Source organism: Pinus tabuliformis, chromosome 6 (genome assembly GCF_031772625.1).
Source record: "Pinus tabuliformis cultivar Carrire ecotype Pingquan chromosome 6, CPIR1, whole genome shotgun sequence".
Taxonomy (NCBI): Eukaryota; Viridiplantae; Streptophyta; class Pinopsida; order Pinales; family Pinaceae; genus Pinus; species Pinus tabuliformis.
This window is the reverse complement of record NC_142292.1, coordinates 37,852,612-37,867,393: the sequence shown is the minus strand read 5'-3', so window position 1 is coordinate 37,867,393 and position 14,782 is coordinate 37,852,612. Positions and strand designations below refer to the sequence as shown.

The 14,782-nt window shown below is 35.2% G+C and overlaps 1 protein-coding gene across 1 annotated transcript in view; it reads right to left on the bottom strand.

Annotated features, from left to right (window-relative positions):
• Positions 1 to 14,394, bottom strand: part of LOC149257097 (triacylglycerol lipase OBL1-like) — a 196,474-nt gene extending 182,080 nt beyond the window's left edge. Inside the window, exon 1 of the mRNA XM_089369112.1 lies at positions 14,103 to 14,394. Within this exon, the coding sequence (XP_089225238.1) occupies positions 14,103 to 14,391 (289 nt within the window). The 5' untranslated portion in view covers positions 14,392 to 14,394. The remainder of the gene's footprint in view (positions 1 to 14,102) is intronic.
• Between the last annotated feature and the right edge of the window lie 388 nt (positions 14,395 to 14,782).

The following is a 14,782-nucleotide window of genomic DNA, read 5'->3' as shown; positions in this document are numbered from 1 at the left end:
TCTATATTTATAGTATTATTAAATATTTTTATATAAATATATTGAATATATTTATATTTATAGTCACCCTCTCAAATCTAGTAACATATGTTTTTTCCAATTATATATTTTTTCAAATATTGTTGACCTTTCTGGCCTCTCGAATCTAGTGACAGGTAATATAATTTTTGATAGGGTTAGTGTCTTTTTTATGGCTTTTCGTCGTTGCCTATTTGGGTATATATATATATATATATATAGAGAGAGAGAGAGAGAGAGAGAGAGAGAGAGAGAGAGTTTTTCCAGTATTGATGGTCTATGGTTGTTATCTATCCATGTGTATACTAAAATGGATTCCTAATTTCCCCTTTTAAGTATGCATTTTTAATTTCCCTTTTTTGGAGTATAAAGTAAATAAATCAATAGACAAAGAAATCATGGGATAATTATGGCTTATTTGACATCATTTATATTAAAAAATTTGACACATTCTGAAACTCGTGTTATTTTCCCGGTAGCATCCTTATATTTTGGCACTAATTATGCCAATAGACATTTCTTTTGAATCAACTCACCTCTCAGTTTTGTCTACCTTTTTCATTTCAACTTAACATCTGTCCTGTCTGTTTTTTTTGCTCAATGTGACATTTGTTCAAGATTTGTTTGGTTCCATTTAAAGTGGCACCATTCTCTGGATGCAGTGGCAATTTCAACCACCATTGTTGCCATGATCCTATCGAGTGGCATTTCAATGAAATTTTCATAGAATTATTATGTTGGGACTCCAAACCTGTCAGTGTTGTTGGAGAGGCAGTTGGTGCAGTTGCAATAGTCAGGAATCAAGTCACCCCAACAGGTTCCCCTTTGTTTCACAGGTTCAAAGTGCGATCCATCCTTTGTTTATATCCAATATTATCCATGAATGACCACTATATCAAGTAGACTTACATATATTAGTTGGTAATTCTCATAACACAAAATTTTAAACTTGCTTCCCAAATAGAGATAAGAGTTACGTAATGTTATGTAGATAATTTAAGGCCCCACCATCTGCCCAGTGACGATGGATGGATTCTTTAAGACTATGTTCTAATTTTGTGACCAACTAGACACTACTTTGTTAGGGAGTCTGCAACTTGGTTTTGATGCCTGTAGACATGATCAAAATTTATGTGAGAAAATAAAGCAGTCATGTTGTGAATATTTTTGAAAAGCGACAAAAGAGAAAAATCAGAAAGCCTATAAAGTCCTTCCATCCAATTTATGACCAAAGTAGAGCCCTCATAAACATGTAGTTGATTGATAGTATGTTCAAAAGCAATTTGGAGAAGGATTTTAAGCATTTTTAGTTCAACTCGACTGTTTGTAGTAGGACCCAAACTAGCGCTAAAGGAGACTCAAGTGTGTATCTAATAAATATAGTATATCCCCTTCCCCACCTTTTGGCGAACTCATATATGCTACACTATTAAAGAAAGAGTTTATTTAGTGTATATTTTTATGTTTTTAAAATTTTATATATCTCTAAGTCTCAATGTATATATTTATACTCATTTGTGTTATTTTATCAAGGTAAAAAATATGGAGAATTATCCTATCCTTTTACTTAGTTTACATATTATCTTTTCAAAACATAAACAGTGGTTGCACAAAAAAGTATCTTGACAAGTATTGTAGGAAGTTGATCCTACCCAGGTACAAAAAGAACCAATAAGGATTAAACACAAGCCTGAACCTAATTTTCAATTCTTCAATTGGTGCCTAACTGAAGGAAAATTAGTAGCCTATATTTGGGCAAGTCCATCACAAATGGAAACAACTTGTTCTTAGTGAAATTGACTCATAAACATTATGCTACTCTTCATATAGCACTCATAAACATTATGTTACTCTTCACATAGCACTCCTACCTATCAGTTTTCAATCATGTGCTTAGGGTACTCAATTAGAATCAGAACAATATAACAATCTCAACAACACAGTAGCCTTCAATTGACAATCCCCACCCACCAACCTTGAAATCTATAATGAGCACATTGTATGGTATGGTGTGGCCCTATCTCATTTTATTCTTCAGAAACAACCAAGACAAAAATCATACAAGTGAAAGGAACTTGCTTGAGAAATCCAACGAATATGAGTTAACATAGCTATGTAGAAGCAATTACAATTTATGATACACTGTTGTTGTTAACCTTCTAAATAGTTATGATAAACTATTTTTGTTAACCTTCTAAAGCATCATGATAAAATGTTGTTGTTAACATTCTCTAGGAAGAATACCAACATTTCAATTGCAAGCAATTTCTTCATTTCTTGACTAAGAAAACCTGACCAGTCTCTGACTACACATGAAGCTTTACCTTCTAGGCCTTGTCTTAGCAATTCACACGGTACTACCAAGGTTCCCTCTCTTCTTTTTCCATTCTGCAGTGTTCACTAGAAAACACATCAATGCAAGTTCCTCTAGAGTTGCTTCAATCTATATCATAACTGGAGCATACAAAAAAAATATGCATTAACCTCATCAAGTAAAATTTATTTATAAGAGTGGAGATATAGGATGGGGTTGATTGTAGGGGAGGAGTGCCTAGAGTAAAACAAAAGTATAAAAAGAAAACACTTAAGCAACAATGGTGTAGTTTATCTAGACAATGGTGACGTTGTAAATTAAGAATGATGGAGCCTGTAGAGGGAATAAGTTGAGTCAATGAGATCCAAGTTGAGGGCTCCAGTACACCTAAAGTTGAGGTGCAAATACTTCACTTTTTTCTATCGCTCTACTTAAGAAACAATGGTGAAGTTTATCTAGACAATGGTGACATTGTAAAAAAAGAATGATGGAGCCTGTAGAGGGAATAAGTTGAGTCAATGAGCATGTAACTTTGAGCATGTAAATTTGAGCATGTAACTTTTTTAACCATTAAACCTACTCAAATGATACTTAATATTTTAATTAATTGGTTTATTAAACAAATAATGTAGATGTATCGTCCCATAAATTTTATCAAATATTTAATTCATATACCATGTTTTAAATTTTCCAGGAAATTACAAACCCGGAAAGTAGTGATCAACACCAATGGCCCTAGGATCAATCATCTAGCAACAACTTTGGATAAAGCAACAATATTATTGTTAATGTATAAATAATTTATCATAGTTATTTTTTAAATCAACATCTTTATATATATCTATATAATTTATAAATTTTTATAAAATGAATATTAATTTAAAAACTCATTCTTTCTTTTACCATTTCCCTTATTTAAATTCACCTTTTTACTATTTTTCCTTTTTACGATTTATTTAGTATGGAATTTCTATTAAAATTTCTATATTTATAGTATTATTAAATATTTTTATATAAATATATTGAATATATTTATATTTATAGTCACCCTCTCAAATCTAGTAACATATGTTTTTCCAATTATGCTTTCACTTGTTGACCTTTCTGGCCTCTCGAATCTAGTGATGGGTAATATAATTTTTTATAGGGTTAGTCTCTTTTTGATGGCTGCTCATCGTTGCATATATATATATATATATATATATATATATATATATATATATATATATATATATATATATATATATATATCTAGGGTTAGTGTTTTTCCAGTAATGATGGCTTGTGGTTGTTATCTATCCATTTGCATCCTAAAATGGATTCCTAATTTTTCCTTTTAAGTATGCATTTTTAATTTCCATTTTTTGGAGTATAAAGTAAATAAATCAATAGACAAAACAATCATGAGATAAATATGGCTTATTTGACATCATTTATATTAAAAAATTTGACACATTCTGAAACTCGTGTTATTTTCCCTGTAGCATCCTTATATTCTGGCACTAATTATGCCGATAGGCATTTCTTTGAATCAACTCACCTCTCAGTTTTGTTTGCCTTTTTCATTTCATCATGACATTTGTCCTGTCTGTTTTTTTTTGCTCAATGTGACATTTGATCAATATTTGTTTTGTTCCATTTAAAGTGGTGCCATTCTTCGGATGCAGTGGCAATTTCAACCGCTATTGTTGCCATGATCCTATCGAGTGTCATTTTAGTGACATTTGCATAGAATAATTATGTTGGGACTCCAAAACCACCAGTGTTGTAGGAGAGGCAGTTGGTGCAGTTGCAACAATTAGGAATCAAGCCACCCCAACAGGTTCCCCTTTGTTTCACAGGTTCAAAGTGTGATCCATCCTTTGTTTATATCCAATATTATCCATGATTGACCCCTATAGCAAGTAAAATTACATATATCAGTTGGTAATTGTCATAAATATATAGACCGTATACATCACAAAATTTTAAACTTGCTTCCCAAATAGAGATAAGAGGTACGTAATGCTATTTGGATGATTTGAGGTCCCACCATCTGCCCAGTGACGATGGATGCATTCTTTTTTAAGGCTGTGTTCTAATTTTGTGACCAGCTAGACTCTAGAGGAAATTCTAGACTTTGCTTTGTTAGGGAGTCTACAACTTGGTTTTGGTGCATGTAGACATGATCAAAAGCTATGTGAGAAAGTAAAGCAATCATGTTCTGAATATTTTTGAAAAGAGGCAAAAGAGAAAAATCATAAAGCCTATAAAGTCCTTTCATCCAATTTATGACCAAAGTAGAGTCCTCATAAACATGTAGTTGATTGATATTATGTTCAAAAACAAGTTGGAGAAGGATTTTAAGCATTTTCAGTTCAACTCGACTGTTTCTAGTAGGACCCAAACTAGCGCTAAAGGAGACTCAAGTGTGTATATGAGAAACATAGTATACCCCCTTCCCCACCTTTTGGCGAACTCATATATGCTACGCCATCAAAGAAATACCAACTGAAATGAGTTTGAATAGAATATTCCTAGAAAAAGAGTATGGATGAGAGGCAGGGACACGTGCATTAGAAGTCATGATTCCAAGACACTAAGTTGCCACTTTGACATCCATAGGAGCATTGAAATAAAAAATGGCTTGGTTGTGCCCTAACCATATTCCCCATGCATAAACAAAGGAGAGAGCCTTATACTTCTTTGGAATATGTCCTAAATACTAGCTCTATAGACAAGATTCAATCTTTTCTCCTTCCCAAATAAGATTCAGTTGCAGAATCTAACCCATTTCTGACCAAACTGAACTTGAAAAGAGATAACAAACAAAAGTGTGGACAGTCGATTTTCCATCTAAATGGCACATAGCACATCTTCCTAAGGCCTATAAAGAATGTTTCTAAAGGTTTCTTGAGATCGATACTTTGTTCTTGATCATATTCCACTCAAAAAAATAAATTTTGTAGGACACTTTTCCTTCCAAATCACTTTCCCGTTCAAGGTTGTTGTGCATGGACAGAATCAAAAGAAACTTTGAGATAACTGGCCTTAAGTGTGTATCTACCAGTAGTACGATAGGTCCAAACTGTATTTTTTGGAGAATTCGAGAGAGACGTATGACTCAACATGATAGATATGATGTAGATTTCCCAAGTAGTAGATGGGTGATCTCTCAAGCCTAGGTCTTAACTAGTTTCCCACCCTTGTGGGACTCTAACCTTGAGGTGGAGATAAATATCAATAAGATGAAAAATACCTTTGATTATTAAGAGATTGGATGATCTCCCTAGGAAAAATATAATTTTGATCACAACCCACCCATGGATACTTGCCCACTATGAGATCCATCATATTCCCAATCTACCGATAGAGACACATCCTAATGAGACCAAAAGCTTTAGAAATGGCCTTCTAGAAGATTGATTCACCTTTATGGTTATTGGAAGTCACATGTATCTAGTCATATAGAGAGGTAGGGGAATCATATTCCTTGTATAAAAATTTTCCCCATAGCGCCTACCTAAGAAGAAATATCCAACCACTTTTTCCAACTAGAGCATAAGAGGACCAAAAAAATCCTTTAAACGAAAACCCCCGAGTATTGTGGGGAATGTGATTGAATTCAGGAAGTTGAAGCAAATGGTCTGTTGTCCTCTATACCGACCCAAAGGAAGTGAAGGAAGATTTGTCTAATTTTTTTAATGATTCCTTTTGGGATCCATGCTAAAGTTTCTCAAAAAATCGGAATGGCCTCTATGACTAACTTAATGAGAACCAACCCGCCCACATGAGATAACCATTTATTACACCAAAATTTGATTCGTTCTTCAATTTTTGCAATCAACCACTAGCATATTTTTTTTATAGTTATTTGGCTTGAGCAGGAAGTCCAAGTATTTGATACCCCCCATGATATCATCCACTTTTGCTTCAAGAATCCTTGCCAACCATTTATTGAAATGGTCGTGGATACCCCAACAATATATGGAGGATTTCTATGGTTTATAAACATACCAGTGGCCTTACAAAAATCCTTCAAAATGGATTTTAGAGATTGGATGTAATGTATATTTTCTTCACAAAGAATAAGGATGTCATGAACAAAGAGTAGATGGGAGATGAAGTAATTCTAACCTAATTGCATACCTTTAAAAGATCTTTGGGCACATGTAGAGTAAATGATTCTACTAAGACTTTAAGCAACTAAAAGTAATAAAAGAGGTGAGATAGGACAACCTTTTCTTAAGCCCCGCTCCCCATCAAACAATTCTAAGATAACTCCATTGATCAAAAGAGAAGAGGACAAAGAATTGATGCAGTTATAGATCCAGGCCACAAAATCTTGATGAAACCCAAGATGTAGAAGGAGGATACAAATTAAAATCAAGTTTACTTAGTCAAAAGCTTTATAAAGATCCACTTTATACAACACCACCTACTTCCTTTATTTTTTAATCAAATGGAGACGTTCCTAGGCAATCCCAATGGCATCGCGAATTTTCCTGCCATGTAGAAAACTAATTTTTTTGGGAGAGATGTGATCAAAGAGAGTATTTTTTATACAGGAGACAATAATCTTAGAAATAATTTTGTATATAGAGTTACAAAGGGATATATGGTGAAAATCACAAAACAAGTAGGCTTGTCGATTTTTGGGATCAAGGTTATGAAAGTGGAATTAAAGGGACCAAAAACATGGCCATTTAGTATTGAGTATTCCACAAATTGAAGAAGATCATGGATAATGATCTCAAAGTAGGTTATGAAAAATTCAATAAGCAAGGCATCTAGACCAGGGCTTTTACCTTTATGAAAACCATTCAATGTATTTTTCAGCTCCTCCATTATGGTTTATAACATGAGAAAGTCATTATCGACATCCTCCACAAATTTTTGGAAATGGGAAGAAATTTTGAGGATGTGGTCAATTTTAACTCCACAATTATTTTTAAAGAAGTTCCTAAAGAAAGAGACCCTTATCTTAGAAATTTCGCGGGAAGAGGTATTCTGAGAGCCATCTTCCTTGTATATTGACCAAATAGTTTTTATCTATTTCCTATGATTGGATTTTTTTTGGAATAATCTAGTGTTCTCATCTCTCGCCTAAAGCCAAAGGGCCCTATATTTTGTCCTCCACTCCTTTTTACCTATCCAAATGAATTTTTTGTCTTTGATGTTCTAGGTCAAGAAGAAGATATTGATGATCCTTGAAGCCAAAGCCATAATCCTCACCCTGTAAGAAGTCTTTAATTTTGTCTTACAGTTCTACCAATCACTTGGAATCCATCTCTTTATTTCTTTAAGCCCATGAAATAGCAATAGTTTTTTTATCGTTTTTTCTTAGAAGTGCAAGGGGGAAGATGTCTGATTATCTAAGCGTACGACCTCCAACCAACTTAGAGTTCTTGAATGAAGGAGGGATTCTCCAACCAATGGGGATTAATATTGAAATGGGAGGGGGGAATTTTTACCACAGGACTACAACTCAAGGATGATTGGGCAATGGTCAGAAGGCCCCCAAAGGAAACTTGTTGTCTAATACAAAAATATGAATCCACTAGCTCCTCAACAACCAAAAAATAATCCAATCACTTAGCAATTCTATCAGAGTTGCTTCTATTATTTCTCCAAGTCAGAGAAGCTTTGGGGGCAAGGGATCAATCATCCCCCATTTGTCAAAAAGAACAATGAAAAAATCCTCATCTAGATCCCTTCAAGCTACAAAACCCCAAATATTCCCAAGACCCAAGGAGATATTTAAATCCCCACCCAAAATGAGAGCATGTGGGTGAGAGAAGTGTAGTGACTATAAAATATCCTAGAAAGGCTTTTTGTCAAGAAAGGGGCCATATATGTTGCAAAGTGATAAATGAATGTCCAAGGTTTGAGACCAAATATCTATTACCATAGCATGCATGGTGGCCCAAGCAAATCAAAAAATATAATCAAGTGATTTCCAGCGAAATATGAGTCCCCCATATTTTCCTAGTGCATTTATAAACATGAATTTCCAACCTTTGAAGATATGGGACGACTGAACAACATATATTTCTCCCTCCATCATTAATTCTTCCAAAAAAGGGCATACAACCCTATCGTCTCTGCTAAGCGCTGCAAGGCTAGTTTTTCTATGGGCTAGCCAGTCCCTAAATATTGAGAGAAAAATAGTCATGAGGAAACCCCCAAAGGGGTTTTGGCTCTAAGGGCCCTAACTATAGATTGTTTTTTACTTGAACTGATTTTTATTGAAGCCTTTGATATTTCCCTATAGATATTCGACTTTTCACCTTAAACCTGTTGGACCTGATGAGATGATTGAATGTAGCCACGACCCCCACCCATATTTGGAAAGTGACAAAAGAGTTCTTGAGAGTCCTAGGAGAGGTTGAGGCCTGAGGTTATAGGAGGAGTGGGGAGGCCCCAAAGAAGGAAAGGAGCAAGGAGCTTGAGGAGGACTTGGATGTGGCAATGACTAGGAAGGTGCAATAGAAGGTGAGCCGGAAGGGGAAGAAATTGGAATCCCAGAGATTGGGGTATCTGAACTCGATTTGCACCCCAACCCTAAATTTTTGAACTGTTGATTGAAGAGTTCATGAATAGAAGGGATAAGAAAAGGGGAACCAATAACCATACTAGAAGTGGTCGTTGGAACTGAAACCTTTGAAATGTCCATATGCATCTCCATGTCCTTTATCCCATTTTTCGTTGACATAGGGACTTCATCAAGCAGCTTTGGCACCTCCTCTATCGCTTTGCTCACCTCTACCATTTCTTTTGAAACCAGAGTTTCCAGACTAGGGGATGCAAACTTCGGGAGCCACCTCTTGAGTTTGTGTATCATTTGAAAGTCGTCTCCTAGGTGTCTATAGTATGATAGTGGCCATAATGAAAGGGTATACCCTCATAGTCAAGGGGTTATTTGATATTGGAGTCCCCCTACGAAATTTTAATGGAATCTTTCAAACCCTTTGTCACATTAAGCCCTACTAGAATCTAGGCCATGCCCATATAACCTGTATCCTTAAACAAGTTGTTTGCTTCAAAGAAATGCTTGATTTTATTTCCAATTTCCCAAAACACATCATCTAACCAAAAGATCAAAGGAAATCCCAACAAACACACCTAGACTGTAGTAACCTCCAATTTCTTAATTTGGGCATCAAAGTCCAAATGCTAGTTTTTCAAGAAGAGGGCTTGAGAACCCCAAAACCAATGTTGTGCCAATAACTTGTTGGCATCCTCTCGCAATTTCACAGTCCATGCCAACTAGCCCTTTGCCAGAATCATACATTTCGGTAAATAACCCAACAACTCTTGAAAAGTACTAGCAAACCTATGTTTCAGTACCTCCATGTTCATTCTCCTGTTGGAAAATCTCTCGACTACATCGTTTTAATGTCATTTAGACAAACTCCCAATGGCAACACAAGATTGGTTTCTGTTGCTTTCTGGTTGATGCATTTCCTACTAATATTCTCCTTTGAGGTGCTAGTTGGACTAGGGCTAGCCAGCGAGCCAGACTCCTTATTCAAAGATGGCACACCACTAAACATGTTTGCAATAAGCAAACTACTAATCAACCCTTTTTCATCTTGCCAAGAATTGCTTTAATTAAAGCTTTAAAATTGTAGAAATGCCAAAATTATGGTGGATTTCACCAAAATAATTGAAATAACAATTAGAAAGAAACCAAACATGGAAATGGCTTGTTCAAAAATTTGCATAATGCCATAAAGAAGAAAGTCTCATGATTAAGAAAAGAAAAAGTACATGTCTCATAATTAAGAAAAGAAAAATCACACGAATCATTCAACAGCCTTTCACCTTGAGCCTAGAGCTAATTGTCCGCCCTGTCCCAGTCCGCGTAAGGCACCCCACAGTCCGCCAAGTACGAACAGTCCACCAAGTACACCCAGTACGTGTAAGGAACCCGCCAAGTAAAGAAACCACCCAGTATGCATGCCTAAGGCACAGTAAATACGCCCAATAGGGTAACCGCCCAATCAGCGTAAGGAAGCTAAGTACCCACTCACACGTAAGACCTTCCTTCCCTTAAATGGTGGTAAATGAAGTAAAAAGACTGGGCGTTGACCAAGTCAAGTGCTGCCTTTCCCTCTGCTTACTTTCCTTAAGTGGGAAAATGAAGTAATGGGCGTCTAAAAAAGATAGAAAGGTTTGAACTGGCCCAAAAAAGAAAATTCCAAATTAACAAAAAAACAAATATGATATCACACAACAAAAGGAAAGTATCAAATTAAAAAAAGAAAAAGCGCATGTGATGCACAAAGAGGAAAGTGTCCAATTAAAAAAAAAGGAGAGTGTCGAATTACCCATGTAAAAATAAAACACCTATTCTTCATTGTTACCATTCTAGAAGACATTCTTTATTATTACATACACCCACTTAAACACACATATTCTTCATTGTTACCCACTCATGAAGAAAGACTTTCTTCATTATTATTACCCACTGATGAAGAAAGACGTTCTTCGTTGTTACCCAGTCATGACGTGGATTGAAGAAAGACGTTCTTCATTATTACACCTACCTGGTCATGCATGCGTATTCATTTATATTTTCTTGAATCCGACCATAGTTTATTCAGCCTGTGACTATGGTTTTGTGTTTTTCGCGGGGACGAGAGATGAGGTGTTAATATTCTCTTCTTTTCCGGAAATAAAGATAAAGATTTAAATAGTGCTTTATTTAAATCTTTATTGTTACCCACTCATGACGTGGATTGAAGAAAGACATAGATCAGTAAGCATGCGTATTCCATTTATATTGAGCCTGTGACTTTTGTTTTTTTTGGGTGGGGTGGAAAGATATCAATCACACTCTCCTCGAAGATTCTCTTTCATTTTTGTTGGTATGAAGGTATATACCAAAAACAACGGATAATAATGACAAAAAATTGTTTGCTCAAACACAGATTACTTATATACTTATATAGACCAAAAATTCCCAAGAAATCAAATGCATCTAATTCACTATGTTGCTAGCCTAATGCCTCATGTACACGGGCTTTTGCATGCCTCACTCATCCTTCGAGATGCTCTAGACTTTCTTTCCGATGCATTTGTCCACAATGGAGGGAGGCCATTTGGCCCAAGATCTACCATTGGTTGTGCTGCAGGTCATTCATGAAAGAAATGACCTCATTTCTATCATTGTGGTGGTCCTAAGCCAGCTGCTCCATAAGCACTGTGACTTGGTGAAGTTGAGAGTCCAAAGAATCGAAAGGGGGTGGTAAGAACGCCCACTCTAGTGACTGGTCTCTGGGTTGTTCCACTGCTTCCCCAAAGTCCTAATTCTCTCCATGGTGAATTGCCCCTTGGCCTCTTGGGCCAACATCCTGCCTTACTCTTCCTCGTTGCCTTTACATGTCACGTCTCTCAAGCAATTCACCACTCGCACACCACAGGCCAGACCCCGATACACCACCTTCAATGAAAAGGGACTACCAGCTGGCTCGGCTTGCCACGTCAACAACCACACCTACAACTCCCACTAACCCTTTCCACCTCGCATTCAAGTCAACCTACCACACCATGAGACAAAAAAACATAATGTTGAAGTGACCTTCCTCGTTCGAAGTTTGAACTTTGCTCTCTCCCAACTCCCCACAATTCCTAGTACTGACCACGCTCCTGTTTACCATGCACAAAAAAACTAGCACTCATAGGGCCATGACTTTCATCGCCAAAATATCCTATCACCAACCCCCACCAATTGACAAAGAACTCAACAAAAAAATTGCCAGGGCAATACAAAATATACAAACACAAGATGTTGACAAGTAATAGCTAAACTGCAAGAGAAGAAAGAGTGATAATGGCCAATTCTAGAGCAACAACGCCTATATTGTCTCGAATTTTTCCATTGATGTGACCAAACGTGTTAGGTCCAAGTCCCAAACTACCAACTTGAACTAGCAGCTTCTGCATTACCGAACTTTGAAATTGTTGCGAACAGGGACGCAAGGTATGGTTGAACCAGGTAGGTGTCGTGCAAGCCATAAACCAATTTAATCACTGGAAACACTCTTTCCATGCCAAAAGTCCCTCTGTTATTGTTTACCACGAACCAAATGAGTGATATAACAATTGCTCCTTCGAAAAGCTTGACTGACTCGCATCCAAAGTTTCTTCCTTGATACACTTCATTCAAATGCTAAGTGTGTGGGATTTAATGCCTTGTGCGTCTAGAGTTTCTTCCTTGATACACTTCATTCAAATGTTAAGTGTGTGGGATTTAATGCCCTATGTTGTTTATAATTTTATTAAACTAGATAATTTTATTTTATTTTATTTAATAAATAAAAATAATAATATTTTTAATTTAAATATAACTTATAATAAAGTAATTGTGTAAGGACATATGATAAAAAGGTTAAACAAAAATTTTAGATTGATTTTTAAAATATATTTTTGTGGCAAGAAGTTGTTTCTAGTTTAGTATGGGAGGTTAGTGTGGGAGAGATATAATGTTTGACCTTTTAACTAAATCAAATTACATAAAAATAAAAATAGAAATAGAAATAAATAAACAAATTAAACTAAAAGTTTAATATAATTTAATGTAAACATTTTAATTAGGTAAAAAAATAACAAATTAAAAATAATCTTATTAAAATAAAATAATAATAGCAAATGAAAATAGCCCATGGTATTGAGAATCCATGGTATTTTGTCAAAATATTCATGTGGAATATGGTCTATTTAAAAAAGGGAATTATACCAACTTAGATTATCTTAATCTGGATCTAGCAAATACCTTGAGGAATCAAATCTCTTCATATTAAAACCTCTTTTACAATGAAAAAAAACTATAAAATTTATAAATTTAAATATTCATAATTATTAATGAATCCACTTATATATTTAAAAACACTCTTTAAAAAATTTATTAATTAATTTTTTTTCTACCATACATATAAATATATTCATTCATTATATATATACATATACACTATATCCATTCTATATTGTGTTATGTGCCTATTCATTTTATGTTATGTTTTTGTTTTGAATGTGAATAATCTTTTTGACAATATTATAATAATATACTGATGGCATATGAGTTATCCAATTTTGTTTATATTTTAGAGTTAATTAAATCAATGATCCAATTTTATTTATATTTTAAAGTTAATTATTTAATTTAAACCAGATCTACATTTCCAATTAAAACAGATTTCTGTTTTTTCTTTAAAAAGAATCTTCATTTCCAATTAAAACAAATTTCTGTTTTTTCTTCTAAAAGAGTCCATTAAAACAGGTTTCTGTTTTTTCTTCCGAAAGAGTCAATTAAAACAGGTTTCTGCTTTTTTTTCCTGAAAGAGTCAAGTCAAAAAGTCCATGCGAAGAGATGGAATTTATTAATCAATACATGTGAAGAGTTCAACTCTTCAAAAAGTTTTCCGACTTTTGTCCACCCAAGTCGTAGAATCACCCAAAATTATTAATATTCAAACAGAGAAATTAATATTAAAAAAACGCACTTCCAGCGCGACAAAAATGACACATGATAGAAAGGCGACAGAAACCAACGCAATCATTGCATATACTCCTCACATAAAGTCCATGTTTATGGCATTGTACCCACAGAATTGTTTATTGCATTGTGCCCACAGGTTTCTGTTTTTTCTTCTAAAAAAGTCAATTAAAACAGGTTTCTGTTTTAAATTCTAAAAAAAGTCGATGCGAAGAGATGAATTTATTAATCAATACGTGTCAAGAGTTGAACTCTTCAAAAAGTTTTCCCACTTTTGTCCACCCAAGTCACCAGTGAGTGGCCTGAACAGTATTTTTAGCAAATCACCATTCTGAGAAAGCAGATTTAAATAGAATTCTATCCAGGTCCCCAAGATGGCTAATGGTACAGCAGCAATCTGGATAAGCTTTATCAATATAAGCGAAAGCCTGATTTTCCAAGTCTGATTCACCTCCGATTTGATGGAGTTGGGGCATTCTAAAACATCGGATTTCAATGCCCCCGTCAAGAAAGGACTGAACAGAAGCTTTGAGAGATGAATTTTGCGAGTGTGAGCAATCAGATAGTTAGCGCTCGTCATTCTGTGAGGAGGAGGCAGCTGCAATATGACAGCTGAAGCTACAACCCCTCACCCATTTATTGATGGTATGGAATGGAAGAGCGTATCAAACTTCTTGCTATTTTCTTGAATTCGTCGTTAATGGCAGCTGGTCAGAGCACAGTGTAACGTCGCAGAAAAAGCATGAAGACACGACAAATAGAGGAAATGTAAGACACGGTAAGCAGAGAAGAAGAGGAAGAGAAATAGAAGACGAGAGAATGAGGAGGACGTTGACGTACGTAATGGAGCCTTAGACCTGTTCAAAATATTCGTGTATAAAAAGTAACCTTAGACCTGTTCAAAATATTCGTGTATAGGAGTGATTAACCAGTTGCAATTGTAATTAACAAACTTCGTCCTGTTGCGAATT